This window comes from Manis javanica, chromosome 11, assembly GCF_040802235.1.
Source record: "Manis javanica isolate MJ-LG chromosome 11, MJ_LKY, whole genome shotgun sequence".
Classification (NCBI taxonomy): domain Eukaryota; kingdom Metazoa; phylum Chordata; class Mammalia; order Pholidota; family Manidae; genus Manis; species Manis javanica.
Window position 1 is genome coordinate 46,917,474 of NC_133166.1, and position 18,167 is coordinate 46,935,640.

At 36.2% G+C, this 18,167-nt stretch overlaps 1 protein-coding gene across 2 annotated transcripts in view; it reads left to right on the forward strand.

The window, feature by feature from the left end:
* Positions 1–18,167, forward strand: part of ANO3 (anoctamin 3) — a 258,609-nt gene that overhangs the window by 138,787 nt on the left and 101,655 nt on the right. For both annotated transcript variants that reach the window (XM_073216340.1, XM_073216341.1), the window contains one exon: positions 13,720–13,820. In XM_073216340.1, the coding sequence (XP_073072441.1) occupies positions 13,720–13,820 (101 nt within the window). The remainder of the gene's footprint in view (positions 1–13,719; positions 13,821–18,167) is intronic.

Sequence of the window (18,167 nt, forward strand, 5' to 3'; positions counted from 1 at the left end):
CATGCCCCACCTCCATTTTCAAAGCCAACAATGGAGATTCTCCCTTCTGCTGTTTGAATCTTTCTTGCCAGGAAGAACCCAGTCCCTTTTAGGGGTTCATCTACCATATCTGCAATAGAGGATAATTTCCCTATATTAACAGTATATATATAACATAACCTGATTGTGGGACTGAATATTTCCTTATATGCACATGTTCCAGGGATTGTACAGGACAAGGACAATAGAAGATAGGGATCTTGGAGGACTTCTTAGAATTCTGCCAACCATACTATTTAAATGATCAGTATCATGAAAAAGTATGCAAAAAATTTTAGAAAGAAACTCTGTAACAAGATAGAATGTAAGTACATGCTTAGTTAAATCTTATGTTAACTGATGACTAGCTGTACAATATAATGAGTGATAAGAAATACACATATTTGGTCATTCATATGATCAAATATATGTATTTCCTAGGTACATGTTTTCTTTATCCACAGTTCCTGGAAACACTACAGAGTCTTAATGAAATGGGTGTCTTGTCATTAATGAGAGACTTTTGGATCCCACCCAAGGGCAGGGGCTGGAGGTTGAATCAGTTTAATCAATATTAAATTTAAAATATTTAGGACGTGACCTGATTAAAGGGAAAATGAAACTAAAAATGTCAAGTGTCAGATTTCTTAGCTGAAAAATATGAATATTCCTTAGGTAACAAATCCCCACTTTTTAAATTTACATTCATCAGAATTAAGCACTGAACCTGGCAAAAACAGGTCTCAAATCCTTATTAAATTGCATGTTGATGTGGACAGTTTCTAGATGATCACATCACCATCAGATAATAATGCATATTTGAAGGTCATATGAACAAATAGGTAGATGATCTGTAACTCTCAGGACAGGTGCTTTGTCATCCAAGTGCATGTCCAGATCATATTAGCAATTTGTCTTCACCTTAGACCATGAGCTATCACATTCTATTTTCATTCAGCCTTCTGACACCAACTTGCAGAGTGACTTTGAAAAAACTTAACTTTTAAATTTCTTCTTTCAAGAGTGAATGTTTTACCTCTTGGGAATTTTAGATGAAGTAATTAAATAATAATGTGAAGTGTGAAGGTGGTGGGTGTTTTGTTCCTTCAGAAAAGCCTGCATTCATCAGAGCTAAAGAGAGCTAAGCTGCAGATTGGAAGATTTTGATTCCAAGGGAGAAAGTAATCTTTCTCCCTGCCAACACCATCCTTTCACCAGCCCCCTACTCAGTGACTTCAAGAAAAAGAAACTACTTTTGTTTTTTTAAATAGAGGCATAACAAAAGAGAAATTAAGTTGAGGAAGTTATAAAAGAAGACAATTCATACTACTTGAAAAAGATCTATTATATATATTTAAAATTGAGATATAAAAATTAGGAATGTTCTTGCTGTATATGTACTTGGCTTGACATTTTATTGGTGGATGGTAGAGTTAATGCAGAAACATCCCTTTAATGTACCTCCTTTATTTAAATGTATTAGATTTTTCACATCTAAAGGTTGACAGGAATGAATTAGTAGTCAGTGCTAAGCCAGCAATTCATGATGCTAATTTGAATCCTGACATAGCACCTCTTCCAGAATAATTCTGACTTGCTTGCCTGTCTTCATCATCTGTTGCTTAGGTACAAGTTACATAAGAAGTGTACTTAAAATAAATTACCTGTTCATTCATTCATCCATTCAGCAAATGCCTACTGAGTGACTACCATGTGCCTGGCATAGAACCAGGTGCTCGGTATATATAAATAAACAAGATGAAGATTTATCCTGTCATGGCACATGCATAAATTAATAGAATCAGGGAGCCAACATGGCAGCATGAGTAGGACAGTGGGAATCTCCTCCCAAAAACATATATATTTTTGAAAATACAACAAATACAACTAATCCTAATAGAGAGACCAGAAGACACAGGACAACAGCTAGACTACATCCACACGTGCGAGAGCCCAGCGCCTGGTGAAATGGGTAAGATACAACCCCCAGCCCAGCAGGACCCCCAGCTCCCAGTGGGAGGAGAGGAGTCGCAGTGAGGAGGGAGAGGGATCCCAAGACTGCTAAACACCCAGCCCCAGCCACCCGCACCAGAGCACAGACACAGTGCATGTGTGGAGGGCTGGAAACTAGGGAAACAGGGCAGCAAGACCTCTGAGTGGGTTCCGAAGCTGACGCCCCTGTGACAAATAAAAGCAAGTGCTTTTTGAAAGTCTTAAAGGGACAGGGATGTAACAGCTGGACGGAAACAAGACAGGTTACAGCCCAGTGGCTGGAAATTACAGGGAAAACCGGGCACACTAACCCACTGGGCAACAGCTCTGAGACCCCTCACGGAGGTAAACAGCCAAACAGCCCCCGGTCCATTACCCCTCCTGGCGCTGTGAAAGCAGAGAAGCAGCCTAAGGCAGGCCCCGCCCTCAGAAAGGGAGCTTCCTCCACACCGGCCGGGCAACACACAAAGACCCAGTCTACATGCAATTACCCAACACAAGCCACTAGGGGACGCAGTTGTCTCAGTAAAGAAAGGCCACTAGCAAGTGAAAAGTTTGGCCACCCCAGCTGACAGTCAATAGCACCTATCAACATGAAAAGGCAAAAAAATATGATCCAGACAACACTAACCCAGACAGCTTCGACATCTTCTACATCTTCCCCTGAGAAGGAACCTGGGGAGATAGATTTAACCAGTTTTCTTGAAAAAGAATTCAAAACAAAAGTCATGACCATGCTGATGGGCTTGCAGAGAAATATGCAAGAACTAAGGAGGGAGAATACAGAAATAAAACAAGCTCTGGAAGGACTTCAGAACAGAATGGATGAGATGCAAGAGACCATTAATGGACTAGAAAACAGAGAACAGGAATGCAGAGAAGCTGATGCAGAGAGAGATAAAAGGATCTCCAGGAATGAAAGAATTCTAAGAGAGCTGAGTGACCAATTGAAATGGAACAATATCCGCATTATAGGGGTACCAGAAGAAGAAGAGAGAGAAAAAGGGATAGAAAGTGTCTTTGAATAAATGCTGAAAACTTCCCCAAACTAGGGGAAGAAATGGCCTCTCAGACCACAGACGTACACAGAACTCCCATGACAAGGGATCCAAGGAGGGCAACACAAAGACACATAATAATTAAAATGGCAAAGATCAAAGACAAGGACAAAGTATTAAAGGCAGCCAGAGAGAAAAAAAAGGTTACCTACAAAGGAAAACCAATCAGGCTATCATCAGACTTCTCAACAGAAACCCTACAGGCCAGAAGAGAATGGCATGATATACTTAATGCAATGAAACAGAAGGGCCTCAAACCAAGACTACTGTATCCAGCACGATTATCATTTAAATATGAAGAAGGGATTAAACAATTCCCAGAGAAGCAAAAGTTGAGGGAATTTGCCTCCCACAAACCACCTCTACAGGGCATCCTACAGGGACTGCTATAGATGGGAGCACTCCTAAAAAGAACACAGAAAAAAACACCCAACATATGAAGAAGGGAGGAGGAGGAATAAGAAGGGAGAGAAATAAAGAATCATCAGACCGCGTTTATAATAGCTCAACAAACGAGTTAAGTTAGACAGTAAGATAGTAAAGAGGCTAACCCTGAACGTTTGGTAACCACAAACTTAAAGCCTGCAATGGCAATAAGTACATACCTATCGATAATCACCCTAAATGTAAATAGACTGAATGCACCAATCAAAAGACATAGAATCACTGAATGGATAAAAAAACAAGACCCATCCATATGCTGCTTACAAGAGACTCACCTCAAACTCAAAGACATGCACAGACTTAAAGTCAAGGGATGGAAAAAGATATTTCATGCAAACAACAGAGAGAAGAAAGCAGGTGTTGCAATTCTGGTATCAGACAACACAGACTTCAAAATAAAGAAAGTAACAAAAGATAAAGAAGGACATTACATAATGATAAAGAGCTCAGTCCAACAAGAGGATATAACCGTTATAAATATATATGCATCCAATACAGGAGCACCAACATATCTGAAACAAATACTAACAGAACTAAAGGAGGAAACAGAATGCAATGCATTCATTCTAGGAGACTTCAACACACCATTCACCCCAAAGGACAGATCCACCAGACAGAAAATAAGTAAAGACACAAAGGCACTGAACAACACACTAGAACAGATGGACCTAATAGACATCTATAGAACTCTACACCCAAAAGCAACAGGATACACATTCTTCTCAAGTGCACATGGAACATTCTCCAGAATAGACCACATACTAGGCCACAAAAAGAGCCTCAGTAAATTACAAAAGATTGAAATCCTACCAACCAACTTTTCAGACCACAAAGGCATAAAACTAGAAATAAATTGTACAAAGAAAGCAAAAAGGCTCACAAACACATGGAGGCTTAACAACACGCTCCTAAATAATCAATGGATTAATGACCAAATCAAAATGGAGATCCAGCAATATATGGAAACAAATGACAGCAGCAACACAAAGCCCCAACTACTGTGGGATACAGCAAAAGTAGTCTTAAGAGGAAAATATATAGCAACCCAGACATATTTAAAGAAGGAAGAACAATCCAAAATGAATGGTCTAATGTCATAATTATCGAAATTGGAAAAAGAAGAACAAATGAGGCCTAAGGTCAGCAGAAAGAGGGACATAATAAAGATCAGAGAAGAAATAAACAAAATTGAGAAGAATAAAACGATAGCAAAAATCAATGAAACCAAGAGCTGGTTCTTCGAGAAAATAAACAAAGTAGATAAGCCTCTAGCCAGACTTATTAAGAGGAAAAGAGAGTCAACACAAATCAACAGAATAAGAAACGAGAAAGGAAAAATCATGACGGACCCCACAGAAACACAAAGAATTATTAGAGAGTACTATGAAAACCTATATGCTAACAAGCTGGGAAACGTAGGAGAAATGGACAACTTCCTAGAAAAATACAACCTTCCAAGATTGACCTGGAAAGAAACAGAAAATCTAAACAGACCAATTACCAGCAACGAAATTAAAGTGGTAATCAAAAAACTACCAAAGAACAAAACCCCCGGGCCAGATGGATTCACCTTGGAATGTTATCAGATATACAGGGAAGACATAATTCCCATTCTCCTTAAAGTTTTCCAAAAAATAGAAGAGGAGGGGATACTCCCAAACTCATTCTATTAAGCCAACATCACCCTAATACCTAAACCAGGCAAAGACCCCACCAAAAAAGAAAAATACAAACCAATATCCCTGATGAATGTAGATGCAAAAATACTCAACAAAATATTAGCAAACCGAATTCAAAAATACATCAAAAGGATCGTATACCATGACCAAGTGGGATTCATCCCAGGGATGCAAGGATGGTACAATATTCAAAAGTCCATCAACATCATCCACCACATCAACAAAAAGAGAGACAAAAACCACATGATCATCTCCATAGACGCTGAAAAAGCATTTGACAAAGTTCAACATCCATTCATGATAAAAAACTCTCAGCAAAATGGGTATAGAGGGCAAGTACCTCAACATAATAAAGACCATTTATGATAAACCCACAGCCAACATTATATTGAACAGCGAGAAGCTAAAAGCTTTTCCTCTGAGATCGGGAAGTAGTCAGGGATGCCCACTCTCCCCACTGTTATTTAACATAGTACTGGAGGTCCTAGCCATGGCAATCAGACAAAACAAAGAAATACAAGGAACCCAGATTGGTAAAGAAGAAGTCAAACTGTCACTATTTGCAGATGACATGACATTGTACATAAAAAACCCTAAAGACTCCACCTCAAAACTACTAGAACTGATATTGGAATACAGCAAAGTTGCAGGATACAAAGTTAACACACAGAAATCTGTGGCTTTCCTATATACTAACATTGAACCAACAGAAAGAGAAATCAGGAAAACAACTGCATTCATAATTGCATCAAAAAAAAATAAAATACCTAGGAATAAACCTAACCAAAGAAGTGAAAGACTTATACTCTGAAAACTACAAGTCACTTTTAAGAGAAATTAAAGGGGACACTAATAAATAGAAACTCTTAAGAGAAATTAAAGGGGACACTAATAAATGGAAACTCATCCCATGCTTGTGGCTAAGAAGAATTAATATCGTCAAAATGGCCATCCTTCCCAAAGCAATATACAGATTTGGTGCAATCCGTATGAAACTACCAGCAACATTCTTCAGTGAACTGGAACAAATAGTTCAAAAATTCATATGGACCCTGAATAGCCAAAGACCCTGAATAGCCAAAGCAATCCTGAGAAAGAAGAAGAAAGTAGGGAGGATCTCACTCCCCAAATTCAAGCTCTACTATAAAACCATAGTAATCAAGACAATTTGGTATTGGCACAAGAATAGAGCCACAGACCAATGGAATAGACTAAAGAATCCAGACATTAACCCAGACATATAAGGTCAATTAATATTTGATAAAGGATCCATGGACATACAATGGTGAAATGACAGTCTCTTCAACAGATGGTGCTGGCAAAACTGGACAGCTACATGTAGGAGAATGAAACTGAACCATTGTCTAACCCCATGTACAACAGTAAACTCAAAATGGATCAAAGACCTGAATGTAAGTCATGAAACCATTAAACTCTTGGAAAAAAACATAGGCAAAAATCTCTTATACATAAACATGAGTGACCTCTTCTTGAACATATCTCCCCAGGCAAGGAAAATAACACCAAAAATGAACAAGTGGGACTATATTAAGCTGAAAAGCTTCTGTACAGCAAAAGACACCATCAATAGAACAAAAAGGAACCCTACAGTATGGGAGAATATATTTGAAAATGACAGGTCTGATAAAGGCTTGACGTCCAGAATATATAAAGAGCTCACACACCTCAACAAACAAAAAACAAATAACCCATTTAAAAAATGGGCAGAGGAACTGAACAGTTTTTCCAAAAAAGAAATACAGATGGCCAACAGACACATGAAAAGATGCTCCACATCGCTAATTATCAGAGAAATGCAAATTAAAACTACAATGAGGTATCACCTCACACCAGTAAGGATGGCTACCATCCAAAAGACAAACAACAAATGTTGGCGAGGCTGTGGAGAAAGGGGAACCCTCCTGCACTGCTGGTGGGAATGTAAATTAGTTCAACCATTGTGGAAAGCAGTATGGAGGTTCATCAAAATGCTCAAAACAGACCCAGCATTTGACCCAGGAATTCCACTCCTAGGAATTTACCCTAAGAACGCAGCAATCAAGTTTTAGAAAGACAGATGCACCCTTATGTTTATCGCAGCACTATTTACAATAGCCAAGAATTGGAAGCAACCTAAATGTTCATCGGTAGATGAATGGATAAAGAAGATGTGGTACATATACACAATGGAATACTACTCAGCCATAAGAAAAGGGCAAATCCTACCATTTGCAGCAACGTGGATGGAGCTGGAGGGTATTATGCTCAGTGAAATAAGCCAAGCAGAAAAAGAGAAATACCAAATGATTTCACTCATCTGTGGAATACAAGAACAAAGGAAAAATTGAAGGAATAAAGCCGCAGCGGAATCACAGAACCCAATAATGGACTAACAGGTCCCAAAGGGAAAGGGACTGGGGAGGATGGGTGGGTAGGGAGGGATAACGGTGGGGGGGAAGAAGAAGGGGGGTATTAAGATTAGCATGCATGGTGGAGTGGGAGAAAGGGGAGGGCTGTATAACAGAGAGGACAAGTAGTGATTCTACAACATTTTGCTGTGCTGATGGACAGTGACTATAATGTGGTTTATAGGGGGGACCTGGTATAGGGGAGAGCCTAGTAAACATAATATTCGTCATGTAAGTGTAGATTAATGATAACAAAAATAAAAGGAAAAGGGGAATTACTCCCTGATAGGATAAAATTAGCTGTAAATCAACAGTTAATGCATGCTTTAAATATCCTTAATTTTGATCACTTAAAGGGTGTCAGATGATCGGCTATGGAGGTACATTTTTCTGATAATATTCCTTTCTCTTAAGAGAAAAAAAAAGAAGCAGTTCCTGTGTGGTGACCTCCAATGAGTTCTACACAATGGTATAAAGGGCATATCTAAGTGTAGGCAAAGGGTCTGTTTGTGTTTATACAGAGGATCAAAGCCTAATTTGGCTATCCAGAAAATGAACTAAGATACAATATGAAGAAGAACTTCCAACATCAGCACTCTCTGGAAGACCCATACCAGAAGATGATCATCAAAAAACCCCAACAAAGATCCACGTGCTGCTACAGGTGTAGATGCATTCATCCCACCGGTTCCTGGACTTGCCATGGGAATGAAGAAGGAGATATCTAAGCTGGCCTGTGCATACAGTAAAACAACAAATTTGACTGGATCTATACTGTTGGAACTCAACCAAGAATTAGGAGAAGTGCAAGTTGTAATGCTCCAAAATCTTACAACTACCGACTATCTACTATTAAAAGAACATATGGGATTTGAACAGTCCCCAGGAATGAGTTGTTTTAATTTGTCTGATTTCTCTCAAGTTCAGTTGGACAATATCCACCATATCATAGATAAGTTTTCACAAATGCCTAAGGTGCCTAACTGGTTTTCTTGGTTTCACTGGAGATGGCTGATAATTATAGGTCTGCTCTGGTTATGTAACTATACTCCTATTATGTTAATGTGTGTGCACAATTTAATTAGTAGTTTAAAACCTACACATGCTGAAGTTACTCTACAAGAAGATATGTCAAAGAAATAAACAAACTTCCCATGTTTTCTTCCGCCTGCTACTTCTATAGCTTTTCTTCTTCCTTCCTAATTACAACCCTTAAATAGAATTCGTGCCTCATATTGAATTTACCGAGTATCATAATTCCTCCAAGTGGTAAAGATACCTCTAGACAAATACTGGGCATAGAAGCCACAGGGCATAAATATGCAAAGAAATAAAAAGCTAACCTTTTCAAACAAAATGGCTTCTCTCTCACTTACCAACTTTACATTTCCCTGTATGGCCCCGGAAGATGACTGGTTAGCCAGAGACGGGTAAGATTCCTCAAGGGAGGAACAACCTAAGACAGGCACAGTCGCAGGGGGGCCATCAGGTGAGAAATTGGGGATCAACAGAGGTGAAGCTTAGTACCTCAACCCCCCTGTTCTGAGAGAAATCTTCTGCATCCGTGGGTGTTTTATTGCCCTTGTCTAGCTTGGACTAACACATAGTCTACAGGCACACACCTGATCATCTACATTTGCTCTCTTACAACACGAAACTATGTTTTCTACCTTCATCTTGCATCTACCTACCACTTCAGCATTTTATTAAAAATAATAATAATAAAGAGAGAAATGTGGTATCCACATATAAATCAAGTATAAAAATCAAACAAATATTCATATTTGAACTGCTTGTTGATAGTCATATTGCATGATCAAAATCGAAAGTTTCTGTGATGACTGCCCTTGTACTGTTCACCATGTAACTTATTCACTATGTAAGAATTTGTTCTCCATGTAAGAACTTGTTCGTTATGCTTCAGAAGATTGGAGACTGATGAAAATTTGGCTTGGGGTGGATTAATGATTGTTCATTGAGCATTGACTCCCCTATACAGAATTTTATTGTTGTTAACAACAATTTGATCAATAAATATGAGAGATGCCCTCTCAAAAAAAAAAAGTACAGACTTCCAATTGTAAAATAAATAAGTAACCGGGATGTAATGTATAGCATAAGGAATATAGTCAAAATATTGTAACAACTTTGTATGGTGTAGCTGGTAGCTAGAATTATCATGTATATAAATGTTGAGTCATTGTGTTGTACACCTGAAACTAATGTAATACTGTATGTCAACTATCCTTCAATAAAAAATAATTATCTACAAAAAAAAATTAATAGAATCATTCACTGAGAGATGTAAGTGCCTTAGGAAAAAGAATAGAGCAAGGTAAGAAGGATAAGGGGTGAGAGCAAGCAAGTCGTAGCAAGTGACCAAATGATGGAAGCAGAGTGAGTGAGAAAGAGAGAAGTGGGAGAAGAGGTTACCAGGCTTCTGAGGGGGAAACTGTAAAAAGCTGGGTGTCATTGAGGAAACTTTGGATTTCACTCTGAATGCAGTGCTGAGATATGTGATTGGAGTTACATTTTTAAAGAATTGCTCTGGCCATTATGCATCTATGGGCTATTTCGGCAAGAATGTGAGTAAAACAGAGACTCTGCTAGAAAGCACTGCAGGAACCTCGGCCAGTGTCAGTGGTAGCTCAGGCCAGGGTACAACTGCGGCTGTGCAAAGTGATCAGCTTCTGGCTGTACCTACTATCGGGGCAAACGAATCAGAGACCATCTGGTAGTGTGAAACCCAGGTTCTCCTGCTGTGGAGCTTCAGCCTTCCCAAATCTGTCCTGATACCCCTTCATGTATTAGTCATTTCTTCATGGTATTACTGTGCTCTGGCAAGCAGCATGCCTCGGCTTCAGGAACCGTGATACTCTGAGGGCAAGGGAGAGCTCCAGTACCACACTGAGGCTCAGCTCCTGAGGAACTGTTTTTTTATCTCAGGATCTGCCTATTCTACAATAGAGATCCCCACTTTCAAACTCGCATGGAACCATTGCAGGGAATACAGCGATCACATGTCCATGCATTTCTCAAGGGCTTGTTTATTCAGTCTTAAATCATCCTAAGTTTAGAATGTGTCCATCGGTGTAGATTGATTTTGTCTGAGTATTGACTCACTCATTTTCATGGGAGCTCTTTTCCATATTCAGGGGAAAATAAGTACTAGATACATTTTCTGTAATCTTAAGTGTCCCATTTTCTCTGTCTTTAAATAACTGCTGAAAAAGAACCCACATCTCACCAGAAACAAACAATAACATAAAGGCATAGGACAATTTAAATAAGTTTAGAGGAAAGAAACAAAACTTCTGAAAGTTATAGTCTGTAGAAATATAGTTTTATGACAATTTATACACAGTTCATATTACCAGAAAAAAATTAACTCTGCAGTCACTTAGTTCAAGTCACTCTATTTCTCCAAATCATAGGTGATTACTGGCTTTATACTTGTATACTTGAAAAGCCTATTATAGAAAGCTTACAAAACCAAGAAACAGGTTCTACCAAAGATGAATCAGGTAGCTATTTACTGAGGAAAAAAGAGAGATTTGAGTGAAATTTTGAAATTACCATTATTTTGGGTGGGGTCTAATTCAAGAGACATGTTCCCAACTGAGAATGAACAATTCTCGATAACCTGTTACACTTGTGTACCTGTGCTTTTTATGTCTAAGTGTCCTAACACAACAACTCTGTGAGTTAAGATCATTCTCTCCATCTTTCAGGAGAGAAAATGGATGATCAGAGAGGTTAGGTAACTTTTCCAAGATCATAGAGCAGGTAAATGAAATACATTGAATTTTTACTTAAGTCTTTGTGATTCCAAACACTGTGTTCTTTCTGCCAAACAATACGATTTTTTTCTAAGTAGACAGGATTAATGAAATGAAATTGTGCTTGGATAATGAAAAGTAAGTTGGTTTAACACTGGTAGCCAGCAGCATAATTTCAAAAGAAGGACGTTCCTTGGTAATCATTTTGAATGTAAGAACTTCTGCATGGATAAGGCAGGAAAATCTATAATAAAATAGGAAATGTTTCTTTCTCTTGCCTCAGGTAAGGGAGTTATTTAAATAAGTGAAAGCCTTTTTTGTTTGTTTGTTTTTAATGCTTCAGAAAGATTTTTCTGTCTCTACCACTCCTGCACAGAAATCTTTCCACCAAGTCTGGACAGTCCCTAAAAAGCCTGAAAATAATCAACATCATGTTTCTCCTTTTCCTTGACCAATGATAGATTTCTAGCTAGGAAAATAATGTATTTTTAAACAAACAGTTGTTAAATGAATTAAAGCTCATTTTTCAAAAATTATATACATTATTTCCTCAAGCATAGCTAATATGTGTAACCTTAGTCTGAATTCAAAGGCCTCTAGATATTTAACACATACTATGTCCTCTGTCATTGTCAGTTTTTATTTCCATCATTCTTAACCTTTAATTGAAAACAATTGTATTCAGAGTAGAAAAGCCCCTTGGAAATTTTACTAATGTGAAAGCCTCTTATGCTATTTTTCCCATGACAATTTTCAACATGCTAATAATTCAGTAAAGCTGTGAGGACAAAACAATCCATGGTCCAAAGTTTTGGAAATTCAGTTTAAATTTTCACTTTCTTGGATATTTTTAGCAAGTATATGTGTATTAAAATGTCTCGCAAGTCTTTTAGTGAGAAACCCAAACTTTCCTTGACTGTGGAATATCCCCTCTTTTCTCATAATGCTCCGTGGAACAAACTGACAGACGCTGCTCTGTGAAAGTGCCTGCCCAGTGGCCATGGTGGCCAGGCTTCCTCCTACATCTGCGTATTAGTCCAGTGATTGCCCCATGGTCCACTACTAATACTTTAAAAAATACAAATTAGAAATATTTTTCTAGCAAATTTGTGAAATTAGCCATATCTGAAATATAGAGCTTTATGAAAATATGAATATAAAATTGTACAGTTTAATTTAAATATACATACTTTTAAATTAAACTGATCAATTTCTTCCCTACTTTGAGTTTTTAATATTGGTATGTTTCTTGAGATGTTCTGTCTAGTTGGAATTTAAATGAACAATGTTAGCCAAAAAGAGTTGAGCTCTGCTTAACCTGGCACGTGTGCCTAAATGGAATCAAACAACATTCTTCCTTTACATATGTTCAGCTCATCTAATCTCTTGATAGATAAATTCTGTGGAATTCAGTGCTAGAATGGCCACAAACTGCTTCCTTTCTCTGTGGGCCTCAAATATTGTAGGAACTTCAGAGATAACCGTCTAGATATTTTAAAAAGTAGAATATGAATATTAATGATAGATAATGTCAGAGTTGTCAATTTTTAGTTACTTATTTTAGACCACTGGACCAAATCTAAGAATCCTGATGATTATCTCGTTCAAAAAAAAATCTGATTCTTTGTTAATGGAATGAGCAAAATATTCAGAACAATTGAATCCAATTCTGGTAATTCTTAAGAATTAGACCAGGATACCTCGTTTCATTAACAGCTCCTTAGATAATTCTGATGTACACTTGAACTCTGCCTAAAAACCTCTTGTTGTCATCAAGGATTCTTAAATTCTTAGGATCTTTTGATACAGGAAAAAGTGGACTAAAAGGTTAGAGTAAATGTGCAAATTTGACAGCTCTGTGAGGTCATGGACTTGTATGTTTTGTACTCCATTTTTCCCCAGGATTTTCATAGAACCTAGCAAGTATTAATTAATTACTCAAGGAAATGTGCCAGAAGAATAAGTAAATGAATAATGAATGAATGGTGGCAATTGTCAGTGTTTTTTATCCCCTCTGAGCAGGACTGAGAGAATCAAGATAAAGTGCCCAGAAAGAATCATAGATTTCTAATTAACTCATGAGTTTTCTGATTGGGGATCTTGATAACAATCAATAAAAGAAAATGCACTAACTAACATTGGTGATTATTTCTTGTGTACATGGCATTATTACATATTTGTTAAGGTTTTCTATATGAAGAGGTTTTATTCATATAAATTCCTTTTAAATCAGTGACAATGATTCTTGTATAAACAATATTATTTTCCTCAGATCAAATTGTTACATGATATCATCAGCTCTGATTCTAAATAATGATGCCTGTCTTGCTATCCTTTGCAGCCTGCTGTTGCAAACCCTGATATTATGTTTATTAAAATTCACATTCCATGGGACACATTGTGCAAGTATGCAGAGAGGCTGAATATCAGGATGCCCTTCAGGTACTTTCAAATTTCATTTCATTCTATCACAAAGTATAGTAAGATGAGTCTGTTTTTTATAAAACCACAGAAAAATAAATGTAACCCTTTCTACAGAGGAAATGTTTTTCTCCCAAAGCTTAGGTTATCTTGAATGCTTCTTTTTTTTCTAATTTGCCTGCCTAATGTAGTAAATTCTTTGGTTCCCTGGATACTTAATATCATTTCTAGGTAGATTTGCCTAGGAGGGAAAAATGGCTGTTTTCAAATTTTAACTTACAACATAATATTCCCCAAATCAATGTCATTTCTTATTTAATATGAGTAGATAGAAGTCTTACTGTTTTTGTGGAAGGCAGAGAGGGTACTCATGTAGCATCTTTATGTATTAAACTACAGTAATTTTCTCTGCAGAAGTTAGCAATAATCATTCCTCAAGTGATATTCAGCCACACGATGTTTCACAAAACACGAATAACTGAGTAAGCTATGAAGAAAAAATAGTCCATGGTCCAAAATTTTGGAAATTCAGTTTGCTTTTTCAATGTCTTAGCTCTACTCTCATTATAAAAGGATAAATAATGACAGGGCTGCTCAGTTCAAAGATTTTTTAATCCTCCCTGTAGGCAAGCAAAGATTAAATAGACACAGTTCCCCTGTATTGTGTATCTTATGCTAAATACAGAATGTATCACCTTCCTCCACCATTTCTCAAAGTAAAATTCAGCAGTGTTCCTATTATGTAGAGATAACAATATTTGCACTTACTTGGACCTCAGTGTGCCTCATCAGCTAATAAGAAGGTTTAAAGAGTAACAGGATACCAAGTAAAGAGCCTCTAGATAATGAATATGAATGAACAGCAGAAGACAATTCAAAAATTGAGAGAAATCTCAGACATCCTCAAGTCTTATGGCAAAACTCCTCAGTATTCAAAATAAAATATGAAATGCTGATCTCATCTTTCTAGTCATTGAAATACCTCAGACTTGAGAGATGCAACAACAAAACAGGAATCGATTAAACTTTGGCAATTACTGAGGAATCTTACTGATAAAGGTAGAATTAGATACCTAAGTTAACTCACCTTCATGCTTGGCTGAGAGTTTAAAAATTCTCCATACAGATGATAGTTAGAAGATAAGCAAATAATACCTAAATATCATAGCAAAAATAACAATAAAAAGCAAAAGAAGATAAATAAAAAAGAAAATTCTAAGTATTTAGCAACTTGTATAAATGATAAATAAGATACCTAAGAGAACTTAAGGTTTGTACTTTTTTTATGAAACTTGGTTCCTGAAAGAAACATGTAAGGGCTTATGAGATGTTAGCTGTGTTTTGATTAGATAGTTTGAAATCTACAAAGGATTATTTTCAACTTTGGTTATTATACTAAACTAAACTTGACAGTACAGCTAGATAAGTGTGTACTTGCACTGCTGTACATTTCTTGACTTCTGAGGATTTTTTTTGAAATATTTGCCTGAGATTTATTGCAGGCTGATAGAGGGAGAATATTTGCCATTTGTTCCAGCTGATTTTTTCTTATTTGGTCAGTACATAATCATGCTCCACAAAATCATGGAGAATTAAAACAGATAAATTTTAACCTATGAAATAAGCAAAGAATTTTATAAATAATAATCTTCAAACCTAACAGAGGTATGGTAAATAATCATCTTTATTTATGGAGGAAGTCAAACTTCATAAAATATTCTGAAACTCAGTTTGAATATATTTTCTATGAGCCTTAAAGAATTTTAATACCCTCCACTTTTTATCTTAAGATAATTGAAAAAAATGTGTAAAAATTCCCAGAAGTATTATTATTTCTAATTCTGGAAACTGGAAATATCTTCTATGTTCAACAGTAGAAGATTTAACTAAATTAGAATATAACCTTGCTATAGAATATGTCATTTATAAAATGAATGGCTACAAGGATTTCTTAGTGGTTTTTGAGAAATAGTAAATATTAAAATTTAAATTATATTTGTATATGATATATAATTATTCATACAATGTAATTTCAACAATGTAAAATGGGTAGAAATAAAACTGAAAGAAAGTATCACTAAAAATGACTGCTTCTGATGTGTGGGATTGTGGGTACCTGTTATTTTTTCTTTACATTTATCAAAATTGTTTTTAACAAATTCTAATTTGACTGCATGATGTAAACAAAGGGTGCATAAGACACTCAAGACAATAACCTACCTTCTGATATCAGGATGACATTGCTAAAATTCCCAAATTCATCCTAACTGATTTTAGGTGACATCATCCTGCCCTATTCCTATGATTTCACCATTGTTTTTTAAAGAGTTGTAATTGAATTCATGTAGAAACTAATTTCCTTATAGATCTGAAAGGAGGAAACCCTTGGAGTCTTTCACAAAATACACCATTTCAGGGGGTTTCAGTATTTGGGTTCAGTTCAGATTGACTGAACACTGGTTAAATTATCTCATCAAAAAAGGGGCATATCTTCCACCTACACCTCTGAACTTTATGTAAAACAGATGTCTGACTAGAGTCTAGAATACTGGTTCCTTTTTTGGTGTACAAGTTGAGATTTGACATAGTTTGATTTAGCTCCTGGCAAAGACACTTATTATAGATGCAATTGGTTTTTTTAAATCATGAATATAATGTCAGTTTACATGTCTTCTTTACCCCAAATATTTGACACTCATAATTTCAAAGATTTTTTTTTCCTTCTTTATCAACTAACTTTCAAAGTGTGTTCATCCTACTGTAGTCTATGGGGACAAAGTTTTGTGAAGACAATATCAACACAATCTATGGTACCATGTTTTTCATATAACTTTTTCCACCATCTCAGTCAGAGACTTCTAATTTTTAAAATGTAAAGTGTATTTGGAGCACATTGGCCTCCTTTGATTGCCATTACTCTTTCCTTTTTATTAAACTTCAAGGACATCTTAGTGATAGAATAATCAGTATTTTCCTAACCAGTTTTTTAAAAGGTGGACAATTTAATCTGTTTCTTTCTTTTTCTTAGAAGGTCATTAAAAACAATCCTATTTCCAGATTGTGAGTGTCTTTAGTAACTATCTTCTCATTTATTTTTAAACTACACCTGAAATTTGGGCTAGCAGTCAGCTCATAAAAAAAGAATTCTGTTCAAGCACAAAGTGTCCAACTGTCAGCTGCTTAAGAACATATATCTGTCTTAAACTAAAATACATACAAATAACAAAGAACTTAAGTAGAAAAACTACATATCTTCTTTTAGGACAAGATTTTTAAAGATTTATGCATATAAAATGTGCTCATGCTCATGATTTCCACATGTGTATTCAGTGTTGAAACCTACAAAATTGCATTCCACAAAGAAAAGCTTCAAATTTATTTATAAAAAAATATTAGAGTTATAACCATGTCTACAAGTTTTCTGCTAACTTATTGTATGAACAGTTGATTGTATGAATTGTTCAAGATTATATGAATCTTGAGCATTTTATCTTGATTTTGTGCTTGATGAATATACATGTAGAATTTTTTATACCTAAATTTTCTAGCTACTACTTTTCTTAATTATTCTTCCAAAGTAAATATGGTCTACATATTAGACTTTATGTTTCAAAACTAACCAAGAACATTTCAGAAAATTGGTCCACATTTTCTAGTTTTTATCCTATCAGGAAGGATAAAATGTGTCTTCTACAGTCCAGAAAAATCAAGTCCTTCTTTCATTATTTTTATTTTGATTCAAAGACGACTCCGAATCTTTCTTTTACTGTTCTCACATGAAAGGATCAAACAAATTTTAAGATGATTCAGGCATCCTGTAACTTCTCAGGTGGGCTCCAAGATGGTGTCAGCTTCCCGTCTTTTCTTACACTTCTCCTCCCACAAATATTTTAAATATAGCAAATTTGAGGGAATATTTTTAATACACTAAAAATAACCATACAATTAAGATATATTTAGATCACTTTTTTTGTGCAAAGGATAATTCACTCAAAAATAAAATAACAATAAAACATACAGAGAGCCCAATATATAGAAGTGGATTCGATCTGCTTGAAAGGAGCAGGGGACCCAGGGTCCCACCCGTGTGATTGCCCTCATCACGTGGGCCCCCAGGCAGCTCCACATGTGGTCACTGGCTGTGTGAAATGCTGGTTGGAAACAGTGATTGAGATATTTATTTACTTATAATTTTGAGTAGTTGTTGTGGTAAGTAGTAGGTGGGTAGGTAGATAAAAGCTGCCTTGATGCAAGGTATAATTATAGCATAATCTTTCAAAGGAAAACTTAAGGGAAAAAAATAAGAAAACTTGGTAAGTGAACAAAATGCAAGTAATAAATTGTAGAATGTTATATTATGGGTAGGAA